The sequence below is a fragment of the Somniosus microcephalus genome, chromosome 34, assembly GCF_052327205.1.
Source record: "Somniosus microcephalus isolate GS21.2 chromosome 34, FLI_Smic_1.0, whole genome shotgun sequence".
In the NCBI taxonomy this organism is placed as follows: Eukaryota; Metazoa; Chordata; class Chondrichthyes; order Squaliformes; family Somniosidae; genus Somniosus; species Somniosus microcephalus.
The window spans coordinates 11,213,151-11,225,591 of record NC_141020.1 but is presented as its reverse complement, the minus strand read 5'-3'; the positions used below and the strand labels follow the sequence as shown (position 1 = coordinate 11,225,591).

The following is a 12,441-nucleotide window of genomic DNA, read 5'->3' as shown; positions in this document are numbered from 1 at the left end:
ACCCGCCAGAGCAGCAGCAGCACAGAGTTGGGACGAGGCAAATCATGTTCGGGTTCCCGCTGCTTCTAGCCGTCCAGTGACCCCTACTGGAAGAGCATCTTGGTGTGGTCACTGGGACAGGATCAGGCTCGAATGTGATGGCTCCCTGTGGTTTAATCGCCACCTGTACTTTGCCCTGGGGCAATACTGCTCAAAATACTCTTTCCGATTACAGCCCAGCCTTGGAAGGGCAGGATTTTCAGCTGCCTAGGCCCTAAGCTCTGGAATTAGCTACCTCTCTCTCCTCCTTTAAGACGCTCCTTAAAACCGACCTCTTTGACCAAGCTTTTGGTCATCTTCCCTAATTTCTCCTTATGTGGCTCGGTGTCAAATTTTGTTTTATAGCACTCCTGTGAAGCGCCTTGGGACGTTTGACTATGTTAAAGGCGCTGTATAAATACAAGTTGTTATAATTGTACAGTTTTATTTTACAATTCAAGTGGACACAGCATGCAAATTTTATACCCCCTACCATTGCACTTTACTGAAATACTAGCGACCATACACGCGTAGTGCTTTTTTCCGCCTTGTAGTGTATTAATGCTAATAAGCCCAGCAACAACAATGAGAAAACTAGACCGATAATCTGGAAAGTAGGAAACCCTTCACACTTAATGCACAAAGTAATTCTAAAACAAAACAAACACGACAGCAAACGAGAAGCTAAGACCTCTTGACATCGGCAACACTCCGGGCAGCGAGCCAGTGGAGCTCGGCACTTGGGAATCTCGACCACGGCCAAACAAAATAAACTAACAGGCTGCTAGGATGGAGAAATACGGTTGTCCCCACCGTGAAGGGAAATCCAACAGGTAGAAGCGTCGGTGGGGGTGCCTTGGGGAAAGATGTCTGTGTACTGATCCACTCGTCACTTGTACTGGTACCTGTACAGTAGCATAATGATTATGTTACTGGACGAGTAATTCAGAGGCCTGGATTAATAATCCGGAGACCTGAATTCAAATCCCAACATGGCAGCAGGAAGTTAAATTCAGTTCAGAAAATATATCTGGAATAAAAAGCTAGAATCAGTCATGCTGATCTTGAAACTTTTGGATTATCGTAAAAACCCATCTGGTTCACTAATGTCCTTTAGGGAAGGAAATCTGCCGTCCTTACCTGAACTGGCCTATATGTGACTCCAGACCCACAGCAATGTGGTTGACTCTTAACTGCCCTCTGAAATGGCCAAGCGAGTCACTTGGTTGTATTCAAGAAGGCGGCTCACCACCACCTTCTCCAGGTCAATTCGGGGGGGGGGTGGGGGGATGAGCAATAAATGCTGGTCTTGCCGGCAACGTCTACATCCCGTGAATGAATTTTTAAAAAATTGAATGCTACTGTAACAATTGTACTACAACAATGCACTCATGGTTAATAACGCCTCTTGTGTAATTTCTTTATTCGCCGCCTCTAATTGCTCCCATGATAGACCTGTAGCCAGATCCCACTCAGAATGAGGCAACTCGACTGTTAAAATTAAGATTTTCTCTCTCAAAAAAAACCCAAACTTTCCATAAGTGGAGCTGAATCGCCTGTAAATTGAAACTATCGCATCTTGTGTGTAAGGCAAACAGAGTAGCAAGAACAGCAATTGCCCCCTCGCCGTGGATTTGGCATTTTCCTGTCCACTTTGAAAGGCAAACACCCTATTGTTGAACCAGTTCATTCAGGCTAAAACTAGTAAGTCGAGTTTATTTGCAAGTGAGATAATTACATGGGTAGAAATGCATTATAAAGTGCTAGTACAGGTAGACTATCCTTTATCCGAAAACCTCGGGACCAGCCGAGTTTCGGATAAAGGAGAATTTCGGATTTCGGAAGGTGGGTCGGCGGGGGTCCGCGGGGGGTCGTGCGCACGACTGACGCTCAGCGTAAGTCAGTCGGGGTCGGTGGGGGTCGGGGCCGGCGGTTGGTTTCCTTTTAATCTAGCATTCTGACACACTGTGAGTATATGACTTGCCCGTGGTCCTGGAGATCTGGTTTAAATGTAAAATCTTTGTGGAAGGTGGATCCTATTAGTCTTGAGCTTTGGAGTGCACGTCATGCCTGATGTGAGAAATTGACTGTCCGAGAGGCCGTGGTGCATTCAAAACTGTACGCTGATCTTGCAAATTCTTGTCCTCATCACAAACAGTGTTAGAGATGAAAAGTGATTGGAGTAACCCAGGTGACTCAGTGAGTAAATACATTTCTGCAAAGGATCTGAGATTAGTGGGGTTGCATAATCCGCAAAATTCAAAATCAGAACACCAAGTCCTGCTGGCGGTTGTCGGGGCTGGCGGGGTTGTCGGGGCCGGCGGGGTCCGCGGGGGGGTCGGCGGTTGTCGGGGCCGGCGGGGTCCGCGGGGGGGTCGGCGGTTGTCGGGGCTGGCGGGGTCGGCGGTTGTCGGGGCCGGCGGGGTCCGCGGGGGGGGTCGTGCGCACGACTTACCCTTTATCCGAACTTCCGAAACCGGAACCCTCTAAAAACCTTCGGTTTTTTCGTTCAGCGTAAGTCGTACGCACGACTTACGCTGAACGAAAAAACCTTCGGTTTTTAGAGGGTTTCGGTTTTCGGAAGTCCGGATAAAGGGTAGTCTACCTGTAGTATAATATTTGACTTCATATGTAAATTTTCCAAAACAATATGGTCCTGAAAATTCCGTTCCTTTCAGTAACTTTTTTTACACCGATGAATCATCTTGTAGCAAAGACTCCACTGAACCTCTCCCGTTAGCTGCCTAGCGTGCAATAGGCAGAGCCTCGTAGGGAAGTAAAGATCGTGGGAAGACCCCACCAGTCCTTAAGCAGTTTTAACTGCAATTCCAAAGGCAATTTTGCTCTCTAGATCAAATTCCTCATAATCAGGCACTTAAGGTATTAACACTTTCTAACATTTAAGCAGATAAGGAATGGACTGTGTGCTTTCAGCCATTTGGTAGTTTGTTTGTCCATAGCAATTATCCTTAATGCCTGAAGGGCAGTGAGTTTGCACTTAAATATGTCCATTGTTCCTTAAAGAATTAATGCTCAGTTATCCCTGCCCCCTTAGCACAAACTGTACCCTGGATGACGCACATCAAACAATCTCTTTGTCGCTTAGAAACTGGAGTCTCTGAATAGTACGTCGCTACAGGACGCCAAGCCAAAGAGCCTGCTTTAATGATGCAGCTCCCAGATGCCAATCTGTCTGTCTAAAGTCATTTTTAAAAATTAAAATTCCTAAATTTTCCTCTTTGACACATGATTGCATTCTGCCTCCGTCACTCTGGGTTGGGAGGATTGCTAGGTGGCTTTCACTAGTAAAGTACGCAGTGCGTAAAAAATTTTACACTTGCTCCATTACACTGCAGTCCTAGTGACTGCCTCCTGTAAAGTCTCCAACTCACTGAACTGGTTCCTTCTTCCCTTTGATGTCTTCACTGTGTGCGAAGGAGGTGATTAACTCATTATGTGCTGAAACAGAATTTTAAAATCCAATACCATGGTAAAGGCAAAATACTGCAGATGCTGGAAATCTGAAGAGAAATATAAAGAGAAAATGCTGAACACAATCAGCAGATCAGGCAGCATCTGCGGAGAGAGAAACCGAGTCAGCGTTTCAGGTCGACGACGAAAGGCCATCGACCTGAAACGTTGACTCTTTTTCTCTCTCCACAGATGCTGCCTGACCTGTTAAAAGTATTTACAGCTTTTTCTGTTTATATCACGGTAAACCTTGGGCCCAGGGAAGTAAAGATCGTGGGGAGACCCCACCAGTCCTTCATTTTTTCAGTGTAATTAACGAGTGTGGTCACTCTCAAAGCACGGTGTGGTGTTTTCTTTCCTCCCTGTCCCTTCATTTTCTCCCAACACTCTTCTTTAGACCATCCTGTTTCCTGTTAAGCTGGTTTTTCATTTAATTCCATCAAGTGCAGATACTCATCGGGTTGAAATGCGTCAACTTGTATTTGTATCGAACTTTCGAGATAATAAAACATTCCAAGGTACTTCATTAGACTACAAGTCTGAGGCATTCGTGCGGAGACTGTAGAGTGTTCTGGCCGTGTCATACCCAGAGTCCTGAGTTTAGTTCTGGTCGCCAAGGCATTCTGAGACTATTCAGGCCTTGGAGATGGTGCAGTGAAGTTTCAGGGGCTGGTTTATCATATTAGCATACTGAGTTATGAGATAAAGGCCAGAAAACCACAAGCTCTTTATTGGCTCTCGTGGAAATTAGCCTAATGGGCGAGGATTTCATCGAGATGCACAAGATACCAAACAGAATAGAAAAGGTAGGTCAGGAGCAGTATTTCTAAATTGAACCACAAATGCAGGACAAGGGGTGGGAAACTGGTAAGCAGCAAGTTCACGACTGATGTCATGAAGCACTTCAAACACAGTGAACTTACATGTGGAAAGAACTTCCAGAGAGGGCAATGAAGGCAAGAAGAGTGGAAATATTGAAGTGGAGGGCTATAGGTTTCCATAGGATGAGCTAGATGGGCCAATTGGCCTCACATCTGCACGGATCTTTGAACTACTAAAGTTAACCGATCTGATTCCAGTCGAGTAACTTTTCACTGTGTGGGGAGAAAAATGAAGCCATCTGCACATCAGAGAATCCGCTTCTAGCAGAGCCCTGCGGTAAATAGGAAGGAACATAGGGGCAGGAGGCGGCCATTCAGCCCCTCGAACCTGTTCCACCATTCAATTGTATCCTGGCTGAGCTGTATCTCAACTCCGTCTACCCGCCTCGTTTCCGTAACCCTTGCCCGACAAAAAATAAAAAACTGATGTCGTCCATTTGTTTTCTTGTCCTGTGAAGCCGTGAGACCTACAACGCACTCACAAACTGGCTGACGGATGCCCGGACGCTTGCCAGTCCCAATATTGTCATCATTCTCTGCGGGAACAAGAAGGACCTGGATGCAGATCGAGAGGTCACATTCCTGGAGGCGTCACGCTTTGCACAAGAAAATGGTAACTGTTCGCCAGTTCGGTCGTTGCCCAACCAAGCTGAAAGTTTGCTAATCTGAGGAGATATTTATTAACCTGGTATCGGGCAGTTGTTGTCCTTGACTCTGGCACGGCTATGACCCACCAACTGTGGAGGGACCTGTATTGTGTGAGGAGACAGGAATGGATTTTGTAAGAATCAAATTTTGTTCTCCCACCACACTGTTCTCCCCTCCCCTCCTGAATGTGCTGCCTCGTGACTGGCTACAGCTCTACGATGCCAGCAGCCCTCTGCTCTCTCTCAAAAGGCCATTCTTTGCAAATTGAATTGAACATTGCACGTCGGCGGGCTATTTGACTGTGGGGGCATCACACAGCCAAGCCTGATCTTGTCCTCCTCGCTCAATGCCCACAAATGTCAACTTTCCAGCATAGGGCATTGAATGGTGATCAAGAGCGGAAACCCCTGATGAATATTTTTACTTTTACACTCTTTCCTCCCAAGCCCCCCCAAAAAAGCCCCATTGCAGCATCTCCGCTGTTGGCCTGGCTCAGAACAGCACAGACCAGGAATGGAACCTGGACGCTTCCTGCTCTGTATAGCTCCGTGCTGGAAAATTCCTGATCGGGAATAAACATAGAAACATAAAAGATAGGAGCAGGAGTAGGCCATTCGGCCCCTCGAGCCTGCTCCGCCATTCAATGAGATCATGGCTGATCATCCAAATTCAGTACCCTGTCCCTGCTTTCTCCCCATATCCCTTGATCCCTTTAGCCTTAAGAAATATAGAAACACGTGAACGAAGCAGCTAACCCAAGGAACGATCAGAAGTCTGAGACCCGCCTGTGTTTTTACTTTTTACAAGCCATGGGGCACAGATGTTGATTGTGGTATCCCCAGTTAAGATCACGATCTTGAACCTGTGATCTTCTAGTCTCGAAGGCCCTTTACCGCACCAGGCCCTACACCCACCCACCAATCCCATTTTCTTTTTTCCTAGTTATGATTTCTTTTTCCCCCTCGGAATCCCAGGACCGCACACCATCTGGAATGCACAGCCTGAAAGGGCAGTGGAAGCCAATCCAATAGTACCTTTCAAAAGGGAATTGGATAAATATTTTGTGAAAAGGAATAATATGAAGGGGCTATAGAGAGAGCCGGGGGGGAGTGGAACTAATTGGATAGCTCTTTCAAAGAGCCAGCACAGGCACGCTGGGCCGAATGGCCTTCTGTGCCGCAAGACTGCCGGCTGAGTGTGGAAGCCGGCACCCAGGCTTTCATCAATCCTGTGCCTGCCAGCCACCAGGAGGTACATGACGACGGGCAAGGACTTGGCTGGTATTGCCCTGTGATGAAGCAATTGAAAGCTCCCTGCAGTCACGTGGCTGAGATCAGTGACGCAGCAGTGGCCGGGGGGGGGGGGGGGCGGGTACTTATGAACCGTGGCTTTCCGAGTTTGGGAATTGCAGCTCCTTTGGGCAGCGATGGTACCAGTTGCGCCCACAGAATCTCGGGTGAAAGTGCGTGACTGCGAAGGGTTTTTTTTTCCTGAGGGTCTCACTTGAGGTCTTTTGGTTTTCCTGGCACAGAGCTGATGTTTCTGGAGACCAGTGCGCTGACTGGAGAAAATGTGGAAGAAGCATTTCTGAAGTGTGCTAGGACCATTTTAAATAAAATCGAATCAGGTAAAAAAAATATATATATATATGTAATTGTGGAACGCTGTTTGTTCTCTTCCCACCTGCTGCCAAATCAAAAATAACCTCCTCTTCCTCACCACTCCTTCCCTGGCCACGCTGATACACAAGGGCAGAGATGGCCCTCAGTTACCCAAGTGGTCATTCCTTGTGAGCCCAGATGTCAAGTGTTGGCATGTCATTCAGCCATGGCAAGTATCACAGTCCGGTCTCAACTGAGGTCCAGGTGCACACTATCTGGCAGGGATCAATGGGTAGCGACCGGGAGCGGTTTATTGTCTAACTTATCTGACCACCCCATCTTACTGATCCAGATGTTGTTTCTTCGAATCCTTAACCAGAAAGGGGGACCGAGACTTTAAGCCATGTCTGCCGGCTCAGGTGGATGTTAAATATCCCATGGCACTATTTCACAGCAGAGTTGTGAGGCGATCTTATTGAAACATATAAGATTGTGAAGGGGCTTGATCGGGTGGATGCGGTGAGGATGTTCCCAATGATGGGTGAAACTAGAACTAGGGGGCATAATCTTAAAATAAAGGGCTGCTCATTCAAAACTGAGATGAGGAGAAACTTCTTCACTCAGAGGGTGGTAGGTTTGTGGAATTTGCTGCCCCAGAAAGCTGTGGAAGCTACATCATTAAATAAATTTAAAACAGAAATAGATAGTTTCCTAGAAGTAAAGGGAATAAAGGGTTACGGGGAGCGGGCAGGAAATTGGACATGAGTCTGGGTTCGGAATGGTCATGGCCCTGTGGGTAGTGGAGCGGGCCCAGGGGCCGTGTAGCCTTGTTCTGCTCCTACTGTGTTCTAATTCTGTTAGATTTCAGGAGATGGTTTTATTCCTGTTCCTGGCTGGGGTGGAGATCGCCTTTACAGAAGGTAAGTACTGTAGAAAATATAGGGACAGAGTGATCTCCTGGAAGAATTTCGATCGCCTAGATGGGTCGGAGAGGAATTTCCCAGATTTTTTTCTCCCAAATTGGCCATTGGGTCTTTATCTGGTTTTTCGCCTCTCCCGGGAGATCACATGGGTTCGGGTGGATGCAGAGTGATAGAAGATTTGAGGTTAGGATCAGATCAGCCATGATCTTATTGAATGGTGGAGCAGGCTCGAGGGGCCGATTGGCCTACTCCTGCTCCTAGTTCTTATGTTCTTAGTTAGGAGTCCTCACTGCGTCCTGATCCTGACCATTCCCATCTCAAGCCAAAAACAAAACTCATTGACTGGCCATGAATCTCATTGCGATTGTAGGATCCTGGCGTGTGCAAAATGGCTGCCATATTTGCCAAATGTCGCTGTAATTCATATAAAACACTGAGATTTCAATGTTCCAATATTCCAATGCTCTCCGGACTTCCATCTTCCAACTTCCGTAAACTTGAGCTCATCCAAACCTCTGTTGGCCGTATCCTAACTCTCACCAAGTCCCGTTCACCCATCACCGCTGTGCTCGCTGACCTACATTGGCTCCCAGTCCAGCAGCGACTCAAATTTAAAATTCTCCTCCTTGTCCTCCACGGCCTCGTTCCCCTCCCTATCTCTCTAACTTCCTCCAGCCCCACAACCCTCTGCAAACTCTGCGCTCTTCCAATTCTGGCCTCCTGCACATCCCGGATATTCATCGCTCCACCATTGGTGGCTGTGCCTTCAGCTGCCTGGGCCCCAAGCTCTGGAATTCCCTCCTTAAACCTCCCTCTCCTCCTTTAAGATGCTCCTTAAAACCTACCTCTTTGACCATCTGTCCTAATACCTCCTTATGTGACTCGGTGTCAAATCTTGTCTGATAACGCAGCTGTGATGAGCTTTGGGACGTTTTACTACGTTAAAGGTGTTATATAAATGCAAGTTGTTGTTGATTAGATGCTTGAGAGGTGAGAAGATGCCATATAAATGCAAGTTTACTTTAATTATATTTTCTGTAATTGATAACCCACCCCCAGCAAAGTGCCTGGGTTTTCAATGTACCATTTTTTTTCGGGTAAATTACAGGGTAAAGCAAGCTGACTCCGTTTCTTAATTGGCAGGATTTGGGGCCCTATGGGTTTCTACGCAGTTGTTTTCAGAAAGGTGAGGTAGTAATGATGGGTTTGCCGAGATGTTTACTCCTATGGATCAGCTGTTCACATTCCTCGTGGTTTGCTGAGTTTCAAAAGCATTGAAAGTGGGACAAGAGGTTTATTCTGCTCGCCCCGCCCCTCCCCACCTCTCCTGAAGGTGCAGACTCGCCTCACCAAGTGACCGTTCTTCACGCGTTAGTCTAGACACGTCAGAAATGAGCCCGGTTCTGTCTGCACCCGACGTCCACACGTGCCCAATAAGGTCACTGGACAGCATTCAGGAATGACAGCCCTGTCTGATTTTCCTTCTCTTTCTAGCCAAGGAGCTCTGAGACCAGTTGAGCAGCCCCACTGCTACCTTGGCCAAGACTAACTAACTCAGCATAGCCAGCAGGAATTGACCTGACTCATATGGGTTTAAAGCTGCTCCCAGTCCGGCAACGCCTCGAATTTAAAATTCTCATCCTTTCCCACATTGCAACAGTGACTCCACTTCAAAAGTACTTCATTGGCTGTAAAGCGCTTTTGAGACGTCCAGTGGTCGTGAAAGGCGCTATATAAATGCAAGTCTGTCTGTCTGTTTCTTTGTGTTCAAATCCCTCCATGGCCTCGTCCCCTCGCTATCTCTGTAACCTCCTACAGCCCTCCGCGATCTCTGCGTTCCTCCAATTCTGGCCTCTTGTGCATCCCCGATTTCCTTCGCCCCACCATTTGCGGCCGTGCCTTCAGCTGTCGAGGCCCGAAGCTCTGGAATTCTCTCCCTAAACCTCTTGCACCCACGTGCGTGCCCTGTTTAAGCTTCTTTAGGTGTCTGATTCTGTGTATCGCCCAAGTTACCCCATTCATTTGCGCAAGAGCTGAATGGGCTCCTTCCCATGTCGCGTGTGCGGTGAGCTGTCCCAACGGGGAGGGCGGAAGAAAAAAAACGAAAATCTTTTCTCTCTTTTTAAAAAAAAAACCTGCAGGTGAGCTAGACCCCGAGCGCATGGGCTCGGGGATCCAGTACGGCGACGCCTCACTACGCCAGCTGCGGCAACCGAGGGGCATGCAGACACAAAACAAACAACAGTGCAACTGCTAGGCACGGCTGCAGGGACTTGATGCTGCGGAGCTCGAGAGGAAAAAGGTACGCTCGGGAGGGGCAGTTCCCTGCGTGAGGAGGGGGGCAGCAAGAGGGGGACTGGCTGCTGGTAGGCTAAAAGGGTTAAATTACAAGGACAGGTTGCATAGACGAGGCTTGTATTCCCTCGAGTATAGAAGATTATGGGATGAGCTAATTGAGGTGTTTAAGGTGAGTTGATAGAGCGAAACTATTTCCTCTGGAATCGAGAACAAGGGGGCATAACCTTAAAATTAGGTAATATTGCAGGTGCAGCAGGCGGTTAAGAAGACAAATGGTATGTTGCCCTTCATAGCGAGAGGATTTGAGTACAGGAGCAAGGATGTCTTGCTGCAGTTGTACAGGGCCTTGGTGAGACCACACCATGAGTATTGTGTGCAGTTTTGGTCATCTTATCTGAGGAAGGATGTTCTTGCTATTGAGGGAGTGCAGCGAAGATTCACCAGACTGATACCTGGGATGGCAGGAATGACGTATGAGGAGAGATTGGGTCGATTAGGCTTATATTCGCTAGAGTTTAGAAGAATGAGAGGGGATCTCATTGAAACTTATAAAATTCTAACAGGACTAGACAGACTAGATGCTGGAAGGATGTTCCCGATGGCGGGGAAGTCCAGAATCAGGGGTCACAGTCTAAGGATAAGGGGTAAGCCATTTAGGACTGAGATGAGGAGGAATTTCTTCACCCAGAGAGTGGTGAACCTGTGGAATTCTCTACCACAGAAGGCAGTTGAGGCCAATTCATTAAATATATTCAAGAAGGAGTTGGATACATTTCTAGAGGCTAAAGGGATATGGGGAGAAGGCAGGGACAGGGTACTGAATTTGGATGATCAGCCATGATCTCATTAAATGGTGGAGCAGGCTCGAGGGGCCGAATGGCCTACTCCTGCTCCTATCTTCTATGTTTCTAATTAGAACTAGGCTGTTCTGGGGTGATGTCAGGAAGCACTTCTTCACACCACAATGTAGTGGCAATCTGGAACACACTTCCCCCCCCCCCCCCCCCCCCCCCACAAAAAAGATGTTGACGCTGGGGGCCATTTGAAAATGGCAAAACCAGGGATATGGAACCAAGGCGGGCGAGTTGAGATACAGATCAGCCATGATCTGATTGAATGGCAGAACAGGCTCCAGGGGCTGAATGGCCTCCTCCTGTCCTTAGACACTTCCTCTGAGACCTGGGTTTAACGCCAGTCCAGACTGACGGGGATGATGGTCTTTTCTGCCCACTGACAGGATCGCGTGTGAAGTACTTTTGGGAAAGTTGCTGTGCGTGGACCGACAGCACAAAACCACTGCCGTTTTGGTGCGAATTGCCAATCTCCGAGAAGCTGGTACGGGGAAAATGTCACAGTATATTCAAAATGTTGGTGAATTAAAGTCTATTGCCCTGAGTCTGCCAATAGAGTAAGAGTTTAAAAAAAACTCTCCACTGAAATAAAAATTAAATAGCAGATGGCATTGTTCTGATGTTGGAGTGGAGACACATTTGTGGACAGTGTAGAGGGAGCTTTACTCTGTATCTAACCCCGTGCTGTACCTGCCCTGGGAGTGTTTGATGAGACAGTGTAGAGGGAGCTTTACTATGGTATCTAACCTGTGCTGTACCTGCCCTGGGAGTGTTTGATGGGACAGTGCAGAGGGAGCTTTATTCTGTATCTAACCCCGTGCTGTACCTGCCCTGGGAGTGTTTGATGGGACAGTGTAGAGGGAGCTTTACTCTGTATCTAACCCGTGCTGCACCTGCCCTGGGAGGGATTGATGGGACAGTGTAGAGGGAGCTTTACTCTGTATCTAACCCGTGCTACACCTGCCCTGGGAGTGTTTGATGGGACAGTGTAGAGGGAGCTTTACTCTGTATCTAACCCGTGCTGTACCTGCCCTGGGAGCGTTTGCTGGGTCATTGTAGAGGGAGCTTTACTCTGTATCTAACCCGTGCTGTACCTGCCCTGGGAGTGTTTGATGGGACAGTGTAGAGGGAGCTTTATATAGCATCTAACCCATGCTGTACCTGCCCTGGGAGTGTTTGATGGGACAGTGTAGAGGGAGCTTTACTCTGTATCTAACCCGTGCTGTACCTGCCCTGGGAGTGTTTGATGGGACAGTGTCGAGGGAGCTTTACTCTGTATCTAACCCGTGCTGTACCTGTCCCGGGAGAGTGTGATGGGAGAGTGTAGAGGGAGCTTTACTCAGTATCTAACCCGTGCTGTACCTGCCCTGGGAGTGTTTGATGGGACAGTGTAGAGGGAGCTTCACTCTGTATCTAACCCGTGCTGTACCTGCAATGGGACAGCAGCACACCAGGAGGTGCACTTGCTCACTGAGCTAATGGCAGAGCTCAGCATATTTGCTAAAGGGATCAAGGAATATGGGGAGAAAGCAGGGACAGGGTACTGAATTTGGATGATCAGCCATGATCTCTTTGAATGGTGGAGCAGGCTCGAGGGGCCGAATGGCCTACTCCTGCTATCTTCTATGTTTCTATGTAAACCCTTGGGTTCAGGTGAAATTATTCAAACTGCACTGTCACACTTTGCATAGCTCTCTTTTAATGCTAGAAGTGCCTTAGTTTTTTTAGGCAGTAAATGGCAATATATGGA

The 12,441-nt window shown here is 47.8% G+C and overlaps 1 protein-coding gene across 1 annotated transcript in view; it reads left to right on the top strand.

The window, feature by feature from the left end:
• The window catches only part of rab4b (RAB4B, member RAS oncogene family), a 34,190-nt gene that overhangs the window by 10,556 nt on the left and 11,193 nt on the right, over positions 1 to 12,441 (top strand). The window contains exons 5-7 of the mRNA XM_085973128.1: positions 4,829 to 4,983; positions 6,550 to 6,645; positions 9,684 to 9,844. Coding sequence (XP_085829254.1) covers positions 4,829 to 4,983; positions 6,550 to 6,645; positions 9,684 to 9,799 — 367 coding nt within the window. The 3' untranslated portion in view covers positions 9,800 to 9,844. The remainder of the gene's footprint in view (positions 1 to 4,828; positions 4,984 to 6,549; positions 6,646 to 9,683; positions 9,845 to 12,441) is intronic.